General features: G+C 34.0%; 2 protein-coding genes and 1 pseudogene across 4 annotated transcripts in view; 1 reads left to right on the forward strand and 2 right to left on the reverse strand.

Annotated features, from left to right (window-relative positions):
- COL3A1 (collagen type III alpha 1 chain) overlaps positions 1-1,981 on the forward strand; it is a 38,918-nt gene extending 36,937 nt beyond the window's left edge. Inside the window, exon 51 of the mRNA XM_039844218.1 lies at positions 1,368-1,981. Within this exon, the coding sequence (XP_039700152.1) occupies positions 1,368-1,514 (147 nt within the window). The 3' untranslated portion in view covers positions 1,515-1,981. The remainder of the gene's footprint in view (positions 1-1,367) is intronic.
- A 2,545-nt stretch (positions 1,982-4,526) lies between these two features.
- Positions 4,527-5,327, reverse strand: LOC120587411 (DNA damage-regulated autophagy modulator protein 2-like; annotated as a pseudogene).
- Positions 5,328-18,257: 12,930 nt separating this feature from the next.
- COL5A2 (collagen type V alpha 2 chain) overlaps positions 18,258-20,333 on the reverse strand; it is a 135,749-nt gene continuing 133,673 nt past the window's right edge. For all 3 annotated transcript variants that reach the window (XM_039844219.1, XM_039844221.1, XM_039844222.1), the window contains one exon: positions 18,258-20,233. In XM_039844219.1, coding sequence (XP_039700153.1) covers positions 20,087-20,233 — 147 coding nt within the window. In that variant the 3' untranslated portion in view covers positions 18,258-20,086. The remainder of the gene's footprint in view (positions 20,234-20,333) is intronic.

Here is a 20,333-nt window from a genome sequence, read left to right on the forward strand (position 1 = left end):
ATAATGAGCTCAGAATTTCTAGTTTAATTGCACTATTTTAAAAAGAAATAAAAATAATGAGAGTGAAAAAAAGAAGGCATTTGGTGTGAGTTATATAGAATCTATTGATGCATTGCAGGGCAAGTTCAATATCACAAAAAATGAATATATTTTCTCAACCTCCAGGTAAAAAGCATTTGAAATGAAAGCAATTGAAATTTAAATCCATAATATAAAGTTTATTAGATAATTTATATGGTTACTATATATTCTGCATAATAGCCATCATATAGACACAATCTAAAAATCTCTGCTTTGTTTTTCATTTTAAAGGTTAACTTTAAATCTATTTTTTGTTATTATCATTTATGAACAGAGAATTCACTTTTAATATTAACAAATTCCATTGTGAAAAACCTTCTTCCACTTCTTAGTAAATGAACTATATACCTGGTAGCAATGACCAGGACTTCTGAGAATGGGCTGGCCATGAAAATCTCCCTGCTGGGTTTACCCTGAAGTTCTATAAGCCTTTTCATTTATGATATAGATTATCAACTGGGAGGATTATAGCTTTGAAGTGGAGCAGGTCTCCATATGTTTGGAAGATAGCATGGCAAATTGGCAACTTCTTTCAAACAATTTTTTAAAAACTCTTGGTCCATTACAAGAGTCTAAGTACAGTTATGTACCACATAATGACATTTGGGTCAATGACAGCCCATGTATATGACAGCGTTCCCATCGGATTATAATGGAGCCAAAAACTCCTATCACCTTAATGACATTGTAGGTCGTTGTTCGTGAGGTTGTAGCACATTGCATGACTCATGTGTTTGTGGTGATGTAAACAAACCTACTGAGCTTTCAGTCATATAAAAGTATAGCACATATACTTACATACGGTCAGTATTTAATATTTGATAATGATAATAAATGATGATGTTATTGGATTATGTATTTACTACACCACACTTTTTATCATTATTTTGAATTTAACTATTTCTATTTATTAAAAGAAGTTTGCTGTAAAACAGTAAGCCATGTTACACCATCAGCAGCCTCATACATCTCACACTTACTGCATCTCTTGATTGCATCATTTTCTCTTGTGTTTGACTTAATCAATCTTATATCATCTTATGCAGTAACATGCTGTATGGGTTTGTAGCCTAGGATCACTAGGCTATACTGTGTAACCTAGATGTGTAGCAGGCTGTACCATCTACATTTGTGTAAGTGCACTCTATGATGTTTGCCCAACAATGAAATTGCCTAACGATACATTTCTCAGAAGGTATCCTCTTTGTTAAGCAGCACATGAATATAATTATATAATTGTAATGTCATGAACACTTACATTTTTTGCTCTTTTTTTTTTTTTACAGAAACACACTGGGGAATGGGGCAAAACAGTCTTCGAATATCGAACACGCAAGGCTGTGAGACTACCTATTATAGATATCGCACCCTATGATATTGGTGGTCCTGATCAAGAATTCGGTGTGGACATTGGCCCTGTTTGCTTTTTATAAACCAAACTCTATCTGAAACCCCAGCAAAAATTTCACACTCCATATGTGTTCCTTTTGTTCTAATCTTGTCAACCAGTACAAGTGATCAACTAAATTCCAGTTATTTATTTCCAAAATTTTTGGAAAAAGTATAATTTGACTAAAAAAGATACTTTTTTTTTTTTTTTGCTGTTACACCAAATACAGTTCAAATGCTTTTTGTTCTATTTTTTTACCAATTTCAATTTCAAAATGTCTCAGTGGTGCTATAATAAATAAACTTCAACACTCTTACAATAACACTGTGTTAAATTCTTTGAATCCTAGCCCATTTGCAGAGCAATGACTATGCTTACCATTAAAAGATAACCTTTCTTTCTGAAAGAGTCAAACATGAAATTTGAAAAGACCTCCCTGCTTCAACTACCTCAACCTGGTCAGAAACACAGATGAATTCTCTAAGTTTCCAGAAGATTAAAAAAAAAAAATTGTACATATTGGAAAAACTCAAGAATTTAATTGATTAATTTTTAAAAATATTTGTACAAAAAAGTAGACTGTAGTGCAAGAATTTAAAGAAATATTTTAAAATCCACAATTATTTTAATCTTGGATATCAACTGCTTTTAAAGGTGCTTTTTCTTGTCATTGCTATAATTATCAAGATTATCAATATTTGGGAAGGTTTTAAAGACACATGTTATGGTGCTAATGTACTTTCACTTTTAAAACTCTAGGTCAGAATTGTTGCCTTTCATTCAAAATACAAATGCACACCATCTGTACATGTCTCCTGTCAAAAAGATTTATTGGCATGTCGCTTCAGAGGACTATGTCCCTTCATCGTGTAAAAGTCAACAACAACAATAACAACAAAAATTATGGGGCTGATTTGTCACAATGACACAGAGAATGTGTTGAAATTTAACTTGTAAGCTTGTATGTGGTTGTTGATCTTTTTTTCTTACAGACACCCATAATAAAATATCATAATGAAACATTCCTGGTTTTTGTCACTTTTCATAGATATAACAAATGCATGTTTACACTCAGGAACTCTAGTGATTTTCTTGAAAAAAGAATATTGAATTCTAACTCTCTAGCTTAATAATGCAGTGATCTTCAAAATGTGAGATAATATAACCAATATTCGGAACAGAGATAATGCCCAGTGAAGAAATTACAGATTTTTAGATCATATTTAGTGGAACTCCTGAGGCATATTGAAAAATGAAGGCATTCTATTTGAGTCAATCCCTGGAAATAGTAACATAATAAATCATGTGGTCCCCAAAGTGGAAGTAATCAGGGAGGAAAATGTTGGTGATTTATCAGGTTGTAAACAGGGTAGGCAACGGACATTATTATTAAAAATCATTGCAAGTTTAGGCTTTTTCTACCACCTCTACACACTTTCTTATTGTCACCTTGGGTCGGCCCCTTCTCCACCATCAAGTTCTTATTCTTTTAGTTACTGTAAAGAAAAATAGCATCATCTTGTCCATTTGACTTTGTGTTTGAAATTTGCTCACTGTATATGGTTTATAAAAATAATAATACTTTCAAAGATAAAAATTTCATCAGTCAAATGTCAAAACTTAGTCCATTTATTCTCCATGTTAGAGGCAACCAATGTTAACAGTTTCTTCTACATCTTTCTAGAAATATTTTATGTAGTATGTAAATATTTGAGAGAGAGAGACAACACGGAGAGAAATGAAGACAGAGAAACAGAGACAGAGAGACAGAAAGAAAGCCAACCTTCATTATGCATTAACAAAATTAAATTACTGGAGTTCTAAATTTAGACATTTTCAAAGCCAGATATATTTGGTCAAGTTTTTTTCATATTGCATCACACTGACATTGGCTCTCCTGCTTCCCTTTTTCACTTATATGGACCTTTATAATTACACTGGGCTCAACAGGATACTTTAGATTAATTTCCTCATCTCAAGATTAGTTGATTTAGCAACCTTAATTCAATTGCAACCTTAATCCTTCCTTATCTTGCCATGATAGGTCCCAGGGGTTAGGATATGAACATATTTGGGGACTACTATTCTGCCTACCTCTCTAGTGACATGAAAAAGTGAGGAATAGAAAATCCACATTAGTTGTGGTCAAGCTGTAGTCTGGGCAGCAACAGACATATTTCTAAAAAAGCTCCGCCAAAAATGGCATCCAGTGTTTAGTTTTATGATGCTTCTGGGATGTGATCTTAAAGATGGCTCTGAATGTCAGCATTCCCTTCATTTCTGTTCATTTTATAAACCTGGGTTCTTTAGCTTTCTCTGAATTTTCCTCTGAACTTCAGATAAAATCTACAAATTACATTTCTCTTTAAATCAGCCCAAGTCGCTTTGGATTGTTTGCAACCCCAAATCCTGAATAAGCTAGCAACTGGTAACAAGCTGTAATGGCAGTGAGTAGAAATTTAGGAAAATAGAAATACTCTGGGATCAAATATTTGTCTCAGTTACAGGTAAATATAGGAAAATCCAATTAATAACCAGGGATGAGATTTGCCGGTCCATGGAAATAAGATTCATCATTTGTGATCACCTGGAATGATTTGCACTTTGAAGTCAAGGCTTAAGATGAGTGAATAAACACTATACAACAGGATATTTAAATTTCATGAGAAATTGCAGGACTGCATTGGGTGTGGCTGCTTTTCCTGGTGGTATACAGAAAGAGAATGACAAGTTCAAATCCCTAATTTGTCTCAAGGTGACTGAGCTAAAATAAAAACATAAATATATATTTAAACATTGTTTTATAATGCTTTGGTTTTATTTCTTGGGATTAAAAAAGTATAGGCATAAAAATTTTTACACGGTCCTCTTGAAGATATCATTTAAAATAACTTACCAAATGGCTTAATTCATGTCTCTTGATTATTAGTACCCATCAATGTCACTGTCAGCCTTGATTAATTGGTTGAAAATTTCAGAGCAGAATAAGCAACTTTTATGAATATTTTCCCAATCCCTGAGAATCATATCATCATAGAAATATTTTATCCTTTCATCATAAATCTCTGGAAAGTAGCCCTGGTCATTCATTGTTAATAAGGCAAGGGGCAGTGTCGTAGAGGGTTAATCCATATAAACTGGATTCTATTCGTAAGAAATTTTCCAAAAATCACAGATATGAGTCAGGAAAAAACAAAGAAGAAAAATGATATAGGCCATTCTGCTTCAGTAGTGATTGTGTGAAGCACATAACTTTTGTCCTCGGGGTTCCAGTGGAGTTTCTGTACTACAACTGTGCCAAAGCTGCCACTGTGAAAAAGCGATGAGCAAGTCAGCATGCTAAACGCCTTTACTCCACACCAGATAACTCCCAGTACTCTGATCCAGAAGACTTGTTTGCCATAAATTTTGGACTGCATTCGATAGGAAAGGATGATCTGAACCAATATATATGTATAATGAGCCCATACCAAAAGTGAGCACAGCTCCATATACATTAACAATAGAAATGTTTCTTTTCTGGAAGTTTGCCATCATAGGAAGTCCCAAACAACTCAGCAATCCAAGTACAAGGCCAGCTTTGTTTAATCTTATGATACAATTCCCTTCAGAATTCAGAGCATGAACTTGCTTATAATGAACATAAATGATAGCAATGCATAAAACTGTGGTGAAATTTAACATTGCCCCAAACAAGCATTTTTCTGGAGCTACTGTACCAGTATCACTGATATAAGGTAAAGCAGGGTCAATATGGTGGAGGGTTATGGCAGTCATGTACGAAAATTAGAAAGCAGAGGTAGTCCAAATTACAAGGTCTGTAGGAAAGAAACAGGCCTTGCTGAAACCACCACATCTCAAAAAGTCTTTGTTACTTGCTTTTTGGGTTTTATCTTCCTCACTAAACTTTAAGTTCTGTGAGAGTAGGAACCAATTGTATTACCATTCTATTTCCAGCTCCTGTTTTAAAGGACACAAAGTGTCAGTTTTCAAATCTTCCCAAACCTGAACTTTTTGTAAATCCTATCTTCTCTGCTTTCTTTGAAGATCCATGAATCGGAACTACAGTTAAATTTTAAATGTTCACAAATATTTAAATGCCCTTGGTAATAAGATTAATTACATATGCTGTCTTCTCTAAGTAGTGACTACTGGCTTGGATATGCCTCCCCAGTGCAGGGTGAGCCATCCAGAGATAAAGAAATGGGGTGGTGCTCCAGGAGCACCCTCCCAGGCAGCTGTGCCAGGCCTGGGGCACACCCGCCACCCTGAGGAGCACCCTGCCCTGCAACTTTTTTGACTCTGTTCTGTATCCCTTTCTAAAAATGTTCAAACTTATCTCTTTATATAGGTTTGAGATAATTGTAAAAGCAAATATAAATTTAATTCTGCAGATCACTAAACTTCAACATAAATCTAAATGAATTTTTAATTTTTCTGCATGATTGCTATATAATTGAGAAAAAACAGAATCCCAGAAATTTGAATGGGGTTTATGGAAAAATTCTCTTCAGACATTCCTGATAGAAATAGACCCAGCCGAAATAAGCTTCTTGGTTTAAATGGAATGACAGGATTCCAGCAAGTAAAGGCCAAAAGGCATCTCTAGACTACCAGAAACAAAGTGAGAATAGCTGCAAAATACAGCAGGCTGGCCTGGTTAAAAACAAACAAACAAAACCTCCAAACAACAACAACAAAACACTTAATTTGGAAATACCTTTGGTGGTAGTTAATTGATAATGGGCCTAATAAGATGGGCCTTATTAGATGGGCTGCCTAGGACAGTCGTACTTAGTTGTTTTATACATATAATGACAAAAAAAAAATCAGTACAGGTGAAAAGAGAGCTTAGCTGAGCAACCACACAGGTAATAAGACTTTCACCCAGTTCTCGGACTATGAGATAGTTCATAGAGCCAGGAGGATGAAGGAAAAAGTTTAGTGCTTTGAAGGAAATCTCTTGCAATAATATAACTAATGAGCAGTTAACGTGTGTCAAATATTGTTCTAGTCACTTTAAATATATTAATGTATTCTTCACTTGAATCCTATGAGGTACTATTATCTTTATTTAACTAAAAAATCAAAATTACTAGAGGTTAAATAAATTGCCCAAGTTCACCTAGCTAGTAAGAGGGAGAGTGAAGATTTTAACGCAGACAATCTGACTTTAGGGCTAATACTCCAAGCCATGACAGTAAACAGCTTAAAATATATATGTTACTGTTTCTTCGAAAGAAAGCTAAGTTACTAAGTTACTGGTGTACTGGGGAAAGAGAAAATGGATTTCTTGGTGGGAATTATTGAAGAATAATTATAAATTATTACCAATCCCTAAGGATTCAGTATACCGCTCTAAACTTGAGTTAGGATTTGGATTATTCACTTCCAAGATGATTATAGGTGATTCATGTACTGTAATTCACGTAAGTGTGCATTTATTTAGTAAGCCACTTAGTCATCTAATGTGCACTAAACACTGAGAAAATATCCTAAGTTAACCTCTTCATTTCATGGAACTAAAGACTCACATACTCTATGGCCTAATTGAGATCCCCACTAAAATTTTCAAATACAGTCATGTATCCTATAACAACGTTTTGGGCATACGTGCTGTGGTCCCTCAAGATTGTAATGGAGTTGAAAAATTTCTATTGTCTATTGTTGTCACAGCCATCATAAAGTCATAGCTCAAAGCATCTCTCACATGTTTGTAGTGATGCTGGTGTAAACAAACCTACTACCGCCAGTTGTGCAACAAAATAGCACAATTACGTACAGTAGATAATACATGATAATGATAATAAAAGACTGCTACTGGTTTATGTATTTATTATATTACGCTTTTTATTATTAATTTAGAATGTACTCTTTCTGTTTATTAAAAAGATTCTGCTGTAAAACAGTGTGCTGTCTTACCCTGGCTGCAGCTTCATACATCTCCCATTTACTGTGTCTCTTGATTGCATTATTTCTCTTGTTCGTGATTCAATCTTGTGTTGTTTTATAACTTTAGTGTAGTCTAAATGTACAGTGTTTATAAAATCTACAGTAGTGGACAGTAATGTCCCAAGGCTTCAAGTTCACTCACCACTTATTCACTGACTCACTCAAAGCAACTTCCAGGCCTGTAAGCCCCATTCTTGGTAAGTACCCTATATAGATGCGCTATTTTTAATCTCTTATAGTGAATCCTTACTGTACTTTTTCTATGTTTGATATGTTTAGATACACAAATATTTACCATTGTTTTACGATTGCTTACAATATTCAGTATAGTAACATGCTGTATAGATTTGTAGCCTAGCAGCAATAGTGTATACAATATAGCCTAGGTATAATGTAGGCTAAACCATCTAGGTTTGTGAAGGTGTACTTTCTGATGTTTATACAATGATAAAAAAAGAATCAATAATGTATTTATCAGAACATATCCCCACTGCTAAATGCCTCATGACTCTATCTTTCATGAAGCGAGCAATATGGAAATCTCGAAGGAGATCATTCCAAGTAGAGGGAACAGTAATTGCAAAGGTCTAAAAAGAGGGGTGTTCTTGATGTGTTCAAGGAAAAGCAAAGGGAACATGATCAAAGCAGTTAGCACATGGGACAAGAGTACAAGAAAAGGGCACAGAAATAGAGAGGGAGACAGATTGTACAGAGTTTTAGGTCCAGGTTTGTCTGGGAGAACACCAGTTTCTGAGTATTTTCTTTTTTTAATGAGTATTTTCTTGATGTCTCATAACATTTAGCATTAGGTCTTCTGATTTGATGATGTCATATAGTCATCCAACTTTTGTTTGGCCACTCCCAAGATTTTGGCCTCTGTGCTCAGTGGGATGAGAAGTCATCGAACAAACAGATGGCATTAACTGATTTGCAGTTTTAGAGTGTTGCTATGGCTACTTTTTTGAGATAATGCTGTGTTGGAGCAGAATCTATAAGAACAGTTAGTAATCTGTCACAATAATCTGGGCTAAGGATCATAGTAGAAAGTAATAGTGGAAGTGATAAAAAATAGTCAAGTTCGGGATATATTTTGAATACAGAAGCAACAGTAATTGTTAACAAATTGGTTTTGTGGTTTAAGAGAAAGGAAGATGTCATGCATGAATACCAAACTTCTGGCCTAAATAACTGGAAAAGAGTTGCCAGTAGCTGAGATAGAGGAGACTAGCAAGGTAAAAGATTTGAGGGGATCGAGAGTTCAGACTGGGCATATTACATTTTGAATGTTTATCAATCAACTAAGTAGATTTGTTGAGTCGTTGATTAGCTACAAAATCTGAAGGTCAGAGGAGAGATCCAGGTTGGAGAAATACATTTAGGAGTTTCAGCATGGGATGGCTTTTACATTATGGAAGAAGATGCAATCATCAAGTAGTCGAATGTAGAAAGAAAGAAGAAAATAAATAAGGACTGAACGCTGGGGTATTTCATTATTTACAGGTTGGAGAAATGAGGACAAAAAAGCAAAGGAAATGGAGAAGAAAAGAAAGAAAAGCAGGAAAATGCAGTGACCTAGACACAAAGTGGGGGAAAAAAGGGTTTGTCGTTTAAATTTTAGAATTATAGCATATAAAGAGAATATAATAAGCTTAGAGTTGACATATTCCAACTTATATATTTTTAAAAGGAGGTCAAATGAGGTTCTATGAGTCTTCCTATGTCCTATAGATGACGAATAGTATAATATAATCTTTTAAGTCATTATCACTTCATTATCTCTCGTGATAGAGAATTGAATACAACCCATTTTACTTTCAAACTGGCATTGAACAAAAATTATTCAACTTTTTGGTTTGAAATAAAATTTATTTTATATGTCTTGAGGATGAAATCTATACAGTCATGATAGCATATTTGGAAAAAGCAGACAAGTAAGAAAAAAATTGCTATCCATGTCTCACATCAGTGGACACTTCCTTAAAGTCTTCTATGTGTATTCTAACATAAGTTTGACAATACTGCATATGCAATTTTGTATGCTGCTTATTTTATTTAACTTGATATTATTTTATCCTCAAAAACATTTTTTGATTTTGGTAATAATTAGGAAAAATATAGAGAAAACTATTTTTTAGAAGTAATGGCTTCAAAGTTAGAAATCACATCAAAGTTAACTTACTTTTATCTAGTTTATATTAAAATTTTACTTGTCTAGGTTCTATCATAGAGGAATGTGCTTATTTTTAAAAGTGAGTCATAAACTGTGAAAAATATTTTCCTTTCAGACATAACTCTCCATTGAGTCATAACTCACTAAGTGAGCTTGATACAATATTGGTGAAAACGTTCTATATGACAGAGCATCCATGAAATTGCTCCTCAAATCTTTATGTTTCCCAGTCTGCCTCAATTAAGGTATTCAGAAATATTATGAATCATTTGTTGAGTCAATATAATAGATAAAAAAAATCTATGTCCAATATTTTTAAACAAATTTTTCTCTGATGATATTTTTGCTCTTCCTTTTTTTAAAATCATCTCTCTAAACCGTGTTCAAAAACATATTTCCCTTTAAAATTCATGTTTTCCCTAAAATGCATGGAATTACTTGGCATCTGTTAAATACTGGAATTACTTGGCATCTGACGTAATTCTTATTAACAGAATTCTGGCTCTTTGTGGTTCATAAAGTTTTTAAATGGGAATTATTATATTTCACACCAGTTTAGTGATGATGTGAAAGCAATGATATGCTTGTTTCAATTCTGCAAATGAGACATTCCATAATTAAATAGGTCAGAATGAAAATAACGAGATTTAAGATCTGTCTTAGATTAGCTTCTGCAGAAACAGACTCTAAGATAGAGACTTATGTGTAGAAGATTTATTGAGGCATCATCTCGGAGATATAGACAGGCAAGTTTGAAGAGAAGGGAAGCTGGCCCACATGCAATCAACACTGAGATTTCAGGCAATTCTACAAGAAACTCTGGAACTAAGATGGCTCCTCAGAGTTATACTTTACAGTGGGCCACAACTGAGATGTTCCCTCATAGTTGTTATAATCAGCTGTGGGCCAGAATCTGAAAGGAATGAGGGTTACCTTCATTAAGGCAGTCTTGGTGACTGTGAGTTCACAGTAACAGATATTCCCAGGGACTCATGGATCGATGATTTGGCTTTGAAGAGAAAATATGGGTGGAGCAACACATTATCTACTACAAGTTCCTACTCTGTGCTACGCACTTTATTAAACACTATAGGGAAATATAATGCATGATTGCTACTCTTTAGGAATGCGTTGTCTAGAATAGGTAAGTTGAACCCACATGAAATGATGCAAACGCACTGAGAATGGTGAAAAATTAAGTGTTAAATTGTGCTGGGCCAATCATAAGAGATATCAATAGTAGATCAGAAAAAGAAATTGGTCAGTGATTATGTTGTCAGGACAATCTTCTTCAAGAAGATAAAAATTTGAGTTGTGCAATAAAGAAGGGGCAAGATTTGGGTAAATTCAGACTAAGCCATTTCAGACTAAGAAACAAAAGAAGATGAAAGATAGAAGCAGGAATGATTATTCCATGACCATGGGACAGTGAAGAAATCAAGCTACCTAAATTCATTCATTTCAATTCAGTAACATTATTGAGCAACTATTAAATGCAAGGCTCAGAATTTGGTGCTCCTGAAAATTCAAGGAGATTGAGATCCCATGAAATGTGGAAAACAGCATATCGTAAGACTCAGCATAATAAGTTGTACTCGAGAGATATGAGGTACTAGAAAGGCACAAGAAAGAACAATCCTGTCCACTTGGAGGCCCTCAAGAAAGGCTATATAAGGAGGGTGGCATTTCAAGCAGACTTTAAGTAATAGAACATTTTTAGGGAGAGAGAGAAGTCCACCTAAATACTATAAAGAAAGATGTGCAGTTATGCCGTGTATTGGGCATTTTAATTAGCCCAGTTTCAAATGGAGCATGGGTTTCATGTGGTGGTATAAGAGATAAGGTTGAGAATATAGTCTGATACAGAGAACTCAGAATAACAAGACAGGATGCTTTATTTATTTTTTTTAAATATGCTTTTCAATATAGAGCCGTATATAGGTTTTCAATACTGGAATACTGTTGCTTGAGGAGAGCTCATGGTCAAGGGAAGTGTGGAGAGACAGGATCAGATTTACAGTCAATGAAGAGACATCTACTGTGGATGGAAGAAGGATGAATCTTCATTTTATAGAAGAAGGAAATAAGACTAAAGAAACTTGGCAAGGAATCAGAGGGCATTTTTTTTCAGACTGGACTAAAGAAAACATCATAGAATGTAGACATACTTGCCAGGAAAAATTAGGTTAAGAGGGGAAAATGGGGACAACAAAAGGAGGACATCAAAAGTCATACAAGAGGCGTTTCTGTTTAAAAAAGGACTAAGTGGAAAATTACACAACTCCAGTCTTACTCACGGCTTTCTACGTGGCAGTTCAACAAGACAGTGATTTATTTGGAAGGGTGGTTAAACATGATAAAATGTGTGACTGGAGAAATACTAGGTCAAGGGCGGCTAAAGTAAATTTGGAAATCATCCTTATACAGATGGTCGATGAAATCATCTGGCTCCAGACGAAATCATTAGGGAGCAAAACTTCCAAAGAAAGGGGAAAAGGACAATATGATGTGTATGTGGTAGAAGGGAGGCTGTGGAGGAAGCATCACCGAAAGTCTGCTTTGGCATCCTGTATCTTTTAATGGAGAAAAGGAGGATTTACTTTTAAGGGCTAAAGTCATGATTAATTCAAGGGCTATGAGCACAGAGAGGAAAATGAACAGAAAGAAAGTATCACTGATAAAAATGATTTGGGTCTGATTTTCAAATTTTGTCTTGAATTTAAGCCACCTGGAGACTGTCTTTGGTGGAGTCATCAAGAGCACAGACTTGAAGGAATAAAGGCAATCACTGCTTGTAAGAACCCACATTATGCACAGAAACATGTCAGATGTCTCAGGGAGGAGCTTGGACAGCAGCTTCCTATGTGATTCTTTAGGGCTTACATTTTGACTACAGATGTCTTCAATTGCTGTTGCATTTTTCTCATTAAAGTGGCTAACAATTGTGATTTTCATATCTCCAGCTGCCTTTCATTATAAGGTCTAGCTCATAACATTTTCAACAGCTGAGAAAAATTTTCACATTAACATTTCATTTCTATCTTCCTCTATTTATTACTATTTGAATTTACATTTTTTTACCTCATATATGTGCAAACCAATTTCTTATAGTACTGATGGCATTTAACCATAATTATTTATATCATAAGCTTTTGGTATGCAAGCCCTAACTTGTGGGTGAATCATATTCCTTGATAAAATTAAATGCAATCTTTGTTTTTCATTTTGTTTCATTTTGTTTTACTTGTAAGATAGTCTCATGGTAAGGCATTATTGTGAATTAAATTTATTTGAGGTGTCCATTGATGGCAAAAAATAAAATCTAGCATAAAATTAAAAGTATAAATTATATAGGATTATGCTAAATTAGTACATCTTTAGGGTTCCTTATAACAGCCTCACTAGATTTGCCTAGATTGATTTTTAACCAGAATTTTCATCTTTCTTTGTACTTGTTCTATTGGTTTTCTTGAGTTTAGTCATGAAAATGCAAAAATGAGAATATGAACTGGATTATAGCATCAGAGGTGGCTTCAAGCTTTTTTTCCCTGAAGTTTATGGTTACCTTTAACAACCAAGATTCAGGATTCTATAAGTAATATAATATTCCTAGTGATAGGAATAGAGCTCTCTTCTTTCTGTCTTTTCCCTTTAAACATCGGGGTTCCCCAGTAGTCTGTCCTAGCTCACTGATCTCCTTTTACAACTTTCTTGAGTGATCTCATTCCTCAAAGCTCTAAATCCTCGATTTGATGGCTTGCATATCTTCAAGTATAACCCCAACCTATCTCCACCTGGATGCTCCACTAATATATCACACACATCCTCAGCCTGTTCTCTATTCCCTATCTTAGTAAGTGCCATCATCTTCTATCCAGCTACCCAAGCCAGAAAACTTGAGAATAATCCTAAATTTCTTGACGCCTCACTCCCTCACTCTTTCATCAGATGCTATTGATTCTATTTCTTAAATATCTCCCAAATCCATCTCTCTTTCTCTATCCACAGTGGCCTTGACTTAGTTCCTGTCTCCTTTTCTCCAACATTGTTCTAACTAATCTCTTTGTTTTCAGTCTCACTCATGTTAAAAATTCTTTGAGTACTGCTGCCAAGGTGATCTTTTTAATATGCAAATTAATGTCTTATAGTATCTGGCAGTAAAAGTTCTATTGACATTTTGGGTACTTCAGATTTTGTTCAAAGAGATTGACCTGCATGCAAGATATTCAATATCTTTGGCCCATTCACAAAATGTTTAGAATATTTCCCAATTTTTGTGATAGCCACAAATGCCCTATTCTCAGCTAAGAGCCAAAAATAGTTTCCTAAAAACAAACAAACAAACAAACAAACGAAAAACCTTCAGAATAACTTTCAATCTCTTTGGCTTGACATAAAAGTCCTTTCATGATATCTCTCCCTAATTCTTTATTTCCCAACAGCCCCTTGCATGTAATCTACTGCCATGGCCAGTTTCCCAAACAAGCCCTATCTTTTAAGTGCCTTGATCTATTTTGTTCTTCACGTCTGGTATGCCTCCATCGCTCAAGATATTGTATTTATCCCTCAAGACTCATTAAGAAAAAAACTTTTTCTTGCTTTCTCTCCTCTCAAATCCCAGCCTAGTTTAGATGGCTCAGTCCTGTGGTTCTGCCATGCATACTTCGTTAAGGTAGCCTTCTAGTAGGCTTTTATGTAGTTATTCAATTCAGTTGATGTGTTATGTTTTTCCCACTAAATGGTAAAACAGCATATAAAGCATGGAGTGACCACCTGTAGCATTGACTGGATAATCATTTTACATTCGACATGAAAAATACCAACATCCGTACATGCACCCACAACAGATGGGTGTAGTCTAAATTAATCTGCCACCATTGTGAAGTTGATTTTGTCACACTGGTTTTAAGTTTCACTCTATTTAATACCTGTATTTGAATTTGCTTACAAATGATATCTGTTACTTGTCATCCAGAAAAATAGACAATCCTAGAAGATACCCTAGTGTATCCTGTTCTTTCTCCTACCCGCGGCTTATATTGGGCCACACTCCTTTCTCACATTTACAGGAACTCTGAATAAACCAATTTGAAAAAATGACTTTAACTATACTTTCTATATCGAGTGGAAAAAAATAAACAAAACGTATATAAACATTTTCCTGCATTTTCTTTTACATCTTATACAGACATTTTAGTATTTGTCAAATACAGGTAGTATTTAATATCTTAGTTTTTCAGTTGCATTTTTCATTTCTAACAATATTAAATATCTTCCACATGTTTATTGGTCTTTGTATTATGGCTTTTGTGAGTTATCTATGTAGGATTTTGCGTACTTTTATTTGTTTTTTCTTACTGGTTCCTAAGGGCTTTTGTAGACAAAGTATATTAAGCCTTTTCTGTCATATTCATAACAAAATTTTTCCCAGTTTGAGCACACCTGAGAGTTTTATAATGTAAATTTAAAATGTACTTTAGAAAATGATCCTTCACATTTTACTTTATTATTTACATATTTATTTTCATTCCCATTCCAAGATTATTAAACTACTTAAAAAATTTTATGGTAATATACTTAAAGAATTTTTTAATTGAAATATTTAGTCCTTTTGGAAAATGTTTTGGTATAAAGATTAAGAAAGAAAACATGCTTTAAAATGATAAATGTCTCAAGTTTCTGTAATACCATTTACTGAATAAATGAGAATTAATTTAATTATAAATTCTAATATAGATAAATGGATTCATTTCTAAATACTCTTTTTTCACAATTTCCAGTAGCTCTTATTATATTTTTTATATCTAGTAGAGCCAGTGACCCATTTTTACTCATTATTTTTGGTTTTGTAGGGGATTCCTTATCACTTTTCTTACACATTTTTTATTCCAATGAGCTTTAGAATGGTTTTGTAATGTTCCATGTTTTAAGATCCTATAGGGATTTTGAGTGGAATTGTATTTCTGTATCAATTTAGAAAAAAATAATTAAATTTTTAAGTATTGAGCTTCTTTGTGTGACAATAGGCATATTTATTTCCATTTTTTATCTTATTTTACATATCTCAGTCAAGTGTTAACAGTTTTTTTCAGTCAAGTTCTAGAAATTTCTTGTCATCTTTAGTCCTTAGTGTTGTATGTTTCTATTGTCATTGTGGATAGAATCATCTATTATGTTTTCTATCCATAATACTAATAGAAATAATAACAATAATACAATAGTAATAATAATACATGTTTCACACTAGTACAAAAATCAAGTACAAATACTCTCTAAATATACTTTTCTAGTTACATAGTATATAATTTCTCATTATTCACTCAATACATGTATTTTGAACAAACACAAATATCAAGCAGTATGTTGGATCCTTGTAAGTAGTCCCTGCCCTTGTAACAAATTAATAGAGAATACTGACACTAATCAAGTAATCATACAACTACATAAAGCATCATAATTTGTAAAGAAAAGTACAGAATGCCATGAAAATTTACAACAGGGAATGTTAATCTGGGTGGTAGTGAAGAATGAGGAATCTAGGTAGAATTTTGTGAGGATGTAGCATTGAGAAGAGTTCTAACTGATGAGTGCAAGTAAACTGGGCAAGGGGAATACATATGCAAATACTTTTGACGTGATGAGGAATCTGGCTTTTAGAAAATGGACAGAAATTCACTGTGTGTAAAGTAGAAAGAATGATAGTGGCAAAATAAAGCATGAGAAGTAGGCAGAGGTCAAGTCCGCCAGAGCTTCGTAGAGTTTAATTTTTGTCTTTATTCAAGAAAATACCATTTTGAATTTGGGTGGTGAACACACAATGCAAGATACAGATGATGTGATATTGAATTGTGTACTTGAAATCTGTATAATTTTATTAACCAATGTCATTGAAATAAATTTAAATTTAACAAAAATTTTAAAAAGCTATAGAAGATACGGCTGAAGCTTTTAAAGATGTGTGTGTGTGTGTGTGTGTGTGTGTGTGTGTGTGTGTGTGTCTGTGTGTGTGTGTCTTGTGTTGGGTGGGGGAGAGAGTGAGATTACATACTCAGATTTATATTTAAATTTACCGCTCTGGCTCTTATGGCAAGAGTGGATCAGAAGAAGCCAAGAATGGAGGCATGAAAGCCTACTAGAAGGTTATTGAAGGAACCTAGGTGAGAAATAATTATAATGTGGACTAAGATGGTGGCATTGGAGATGGAGAGAAGAGTATGGCCTTGAGGAACATTTAGGTAAAATTGAAAATATCAGCAATACTAGGATTCTGGAATGGTAAGGGAGAAATGACTCCCAGGTTCCTAGCCTGCCTAAATGGATGGATAATGAGGCTGTTACCTGAGGGAACAAAGGGGAACAAAGAACGCAAGTCAGCTTTGAGATAGAAATATTATGAATTTTCTTTAACCTACTAAGCTACAAGTACCTTTGAAACTCAATGAAGATTTTGAGTTAAATATTTATATATGCATTTCTTGAGCTCCAAGGAGAGATTGGGGCTGTATATATGCTTTTGAAGTTTTTGACATATAGGTAGTAAGTAAAGCCATGGGCCTGGATAAGAGCTGGTGATGAGAGACTATTGAGTATGAAGGTTAAGTGAGAAAGACTGATTCTTGGGGAATGCTGACACTTATATTGGAGAAAATGATGCATTGATAAAGGAGGCTGAGAAGAAAAGCTGTCCTTGCATAAGCCAGCCATTTTGATAAAAAACAAATCAACTTACTGGCATGCCCTATGTTCCACGGGCTTTTGTTTTTCACTGACGCATCATTGCCTTGGTTTGCTGTTGTTTGGCCTCAGCCCCCAAGTTAGCTTTTAAGAGATCATTCTTAGTCTCTCCTGAAATCTTCATACTTTCAAAGAAAAAATTATCATGAGATGCTTTTTATTCATAACGGGATAAAAACTCTCAGTATGGTAGTTACAATCATTTTTTTCTCCCAGATTTTTTTACACTTGCCTTCTGCTATAAAACACCATTCTCTTGAGAGGGATGTTTTCTATAATTTCTTTGACTCCCTTTTCAATTTGGAATATAATATATTGAACCTAGCCATAATTTGCCAAAATGTATGTTATGAGTTTGGGACTTTTTGATCATTGTGCTTTCTTTGCTATTTTTCTTCATTTAAGTTAATTTTGGAAATTTTCATTTGTATTTTTAAATAAATTGATAATTAATGTCACCATCCTCCCAAGATGTAGATTATTTTACTGTTGAGCATGTAAGGTCTGAGGTGTCTGTTGGGCATGAAGGTAGAGAAGTCTACTAGTCTAATGAGACCTATAGAACTAGAATTCAGGCAAGAAATTTGAGAGCCTTTGAAATTATCTGAGGCAGTCTTCTAATTGTACATTCCTGAGCTCCAAATAAGAATATTTCTATAGTTGGAGATTATTATGGTTTTTGACTTACGAGAATCAATGCATGTTTCTGGTTGATATACCTGAACTTATACAACCTATTTAGGTTGAACTCAAAAAGAAGTTTTAATAAAACAACTCACAAATGTCTTTAGATATATAAATATTCAAATTCAAGATATAGAGCTCAAATAATAACCAATTTTGGAAAAACAATGTTGTTCAATAACTATTGAAATAAAACTCTGAAAGCATTTAGGCTAAATTCATATGTGATACACTCTGAGACATATGTTTTATTATCACAGTTTATTCAACCATGAAAAATAAGTTGATTTTCTTTTTTTATCAATAATACTACCCTGAGATTTTTAAGGGCATAGACAGTGATAATTAGTGTCATGTTGCCTTCATGATTGATGTTGATTTTCATATATAAACCAGTAATATACATAGTGGAAGATAATTGTTGTTTTATGTTTTAAACAAATGGAAAACAGAATACCACAACACCTTACTTTTCATTATTGGAAATGAAATGGATCTAATATGTTTAAAGGAATTCCACAAAACAAAAATCATTGACGTGACAAAAGCGTGCATTTAATTCGATGCTTTGCAGATACATGACTAAAGTCGTATGCATGGCTTGTCCTTTGGGATGGTCCCAGTTGTTTATTTTCAAAGAAAAAATAAAAATGGAGCCAACAAATGCAATTAAGGAAAAAAAAAACCTTGAAACACAAGGGGACCTACATATTCTGATCTAAGAAACGTGCAGATATTACAAAACATTCTAGATACAGTATGACAGATGAACAGGGGAAAAGGCACTGGAACAATGCTCCTTCTTTCAGAAACGGGGAGTCTAATAGTTATGCTTTCACAAATGGTATTGATGAAACCATCTTTATTTTAAAAGAATTTTATAGAAGGAATTTTAGCACCATCATTAAAGGAAAAATAATAATACATTTTAGCCCTGCCTATCTCCAGTCTTGGAATAATAACAGAAGCATAGCACCTTTTAGTATCTAAAATATAAACAAGAATAGTAAGTCCATCCCAGCTTCTAGAGATGAGGTAGCTCATGCTAAGAAATGTTGGGTCATTTTTCCTATGAGAGTTCAGAGGCCAAATGTTCTATTTCCAATCATCACATTTGCTTAGAGTTAGCTCCACAGCTCCGAGTTTCTAAATCTTTTTCTTCATCATATAGGCTCCAGGATGATGAGACTGTACATGTGGAAGACTCTCAACTTTGGGTCCTGGACACATGTTTATAAAGCTGTATGTGTAAATTTTTTGCATTCAATGTCTTAAACAAGAAAGTGCAAATGTATCCAATGGTAAATCATGTAACTTCTATCTGTATTGATAGACTGAGTCAAGAGGGAAAGGTAACTTTAACTTTGAAAGAGAAAAAAGTCTAAACTTACCACACTTTATAAAATCTAAGACCACTTTGTTTTCAAGAAATTCCATTGAATATATATTATTTAAAAATTCCATTTAAGACAGTGAGAAACTATTTTTTCAAGATTCTCTTTAAAGAGTTTCTATAATAGTTTTACAATATCAAGGCATGCATGAGAGTTTCAATCACAAGGATAAACATTTTGATTTCACTTTTAATTAATAATCTGGGAATGAGAGCTCGCAAAAGGGCACTACTTTCTATTTTTCAAATTGCAGCCAAGTGAAATAAACATGTGTTATAGTTTTACATACCCCACTCTTTAAGCTACCTGCCAGGAAGAGAAATTTTCTCACAAATACTAAGCAACTTTGTCATTACTTTGAAATAAATTGAAGAAAACAAAGATTTATTTATTCAATCAGTTTACTTTTTTAAAAGGTGGTCGTTGTCACTGGTCATCTTAAACCTAAACTCTTGTATTGAAAAATATTTTAAATCAATTGAAACTTGAGGATTGTAAGTAAAATAAATATTCTGAAGGATAAGGAGGCCAGGCACTTAAGACCATATATACAGTGCTGATGCAGGATCAGCCATTACTTCAAGAGTCTCAGGATCAGCTTCAAACAGTCAAAGTTCTTGTGAACGGTGGTGGTCATTGACGGTGAGGGTGTTGCTCATTGTCGATGTATCTCGGCTTGCTTTACACAAAACAAACTGGCCCAATTTCAATGCCAAATTCTTGGTCTGTGCTGCCAACATCCACAGGGGCAAGATCTACGATGGGCAAGCGTGCCACATTCTGTGTTCTATATTCAAAGACGGTCTTGCCCACATTTCCATTTCGTTTCTGGAATTAAATTATGCAATGGGTCAACAGTACATACAAATTCTTCCAAAGATGTTAGGCTGCGACATCCTAGCCTATTTTTATAATGCAAAAGAAATGA

This window comes from Pteropus medius, unplaced genomic scaffold (assembly GCF_902729225.1).
Source record: "Pteropus medius unplaced genomic scaffold, Ma_sr-lr_union100, whole genome shotgun sequence".
NCBI lineage: Eukaryota > Metazoa > Chordata > Mammalia > Chiroptera > Pteropodidae > Pteropus > Pteropus medius.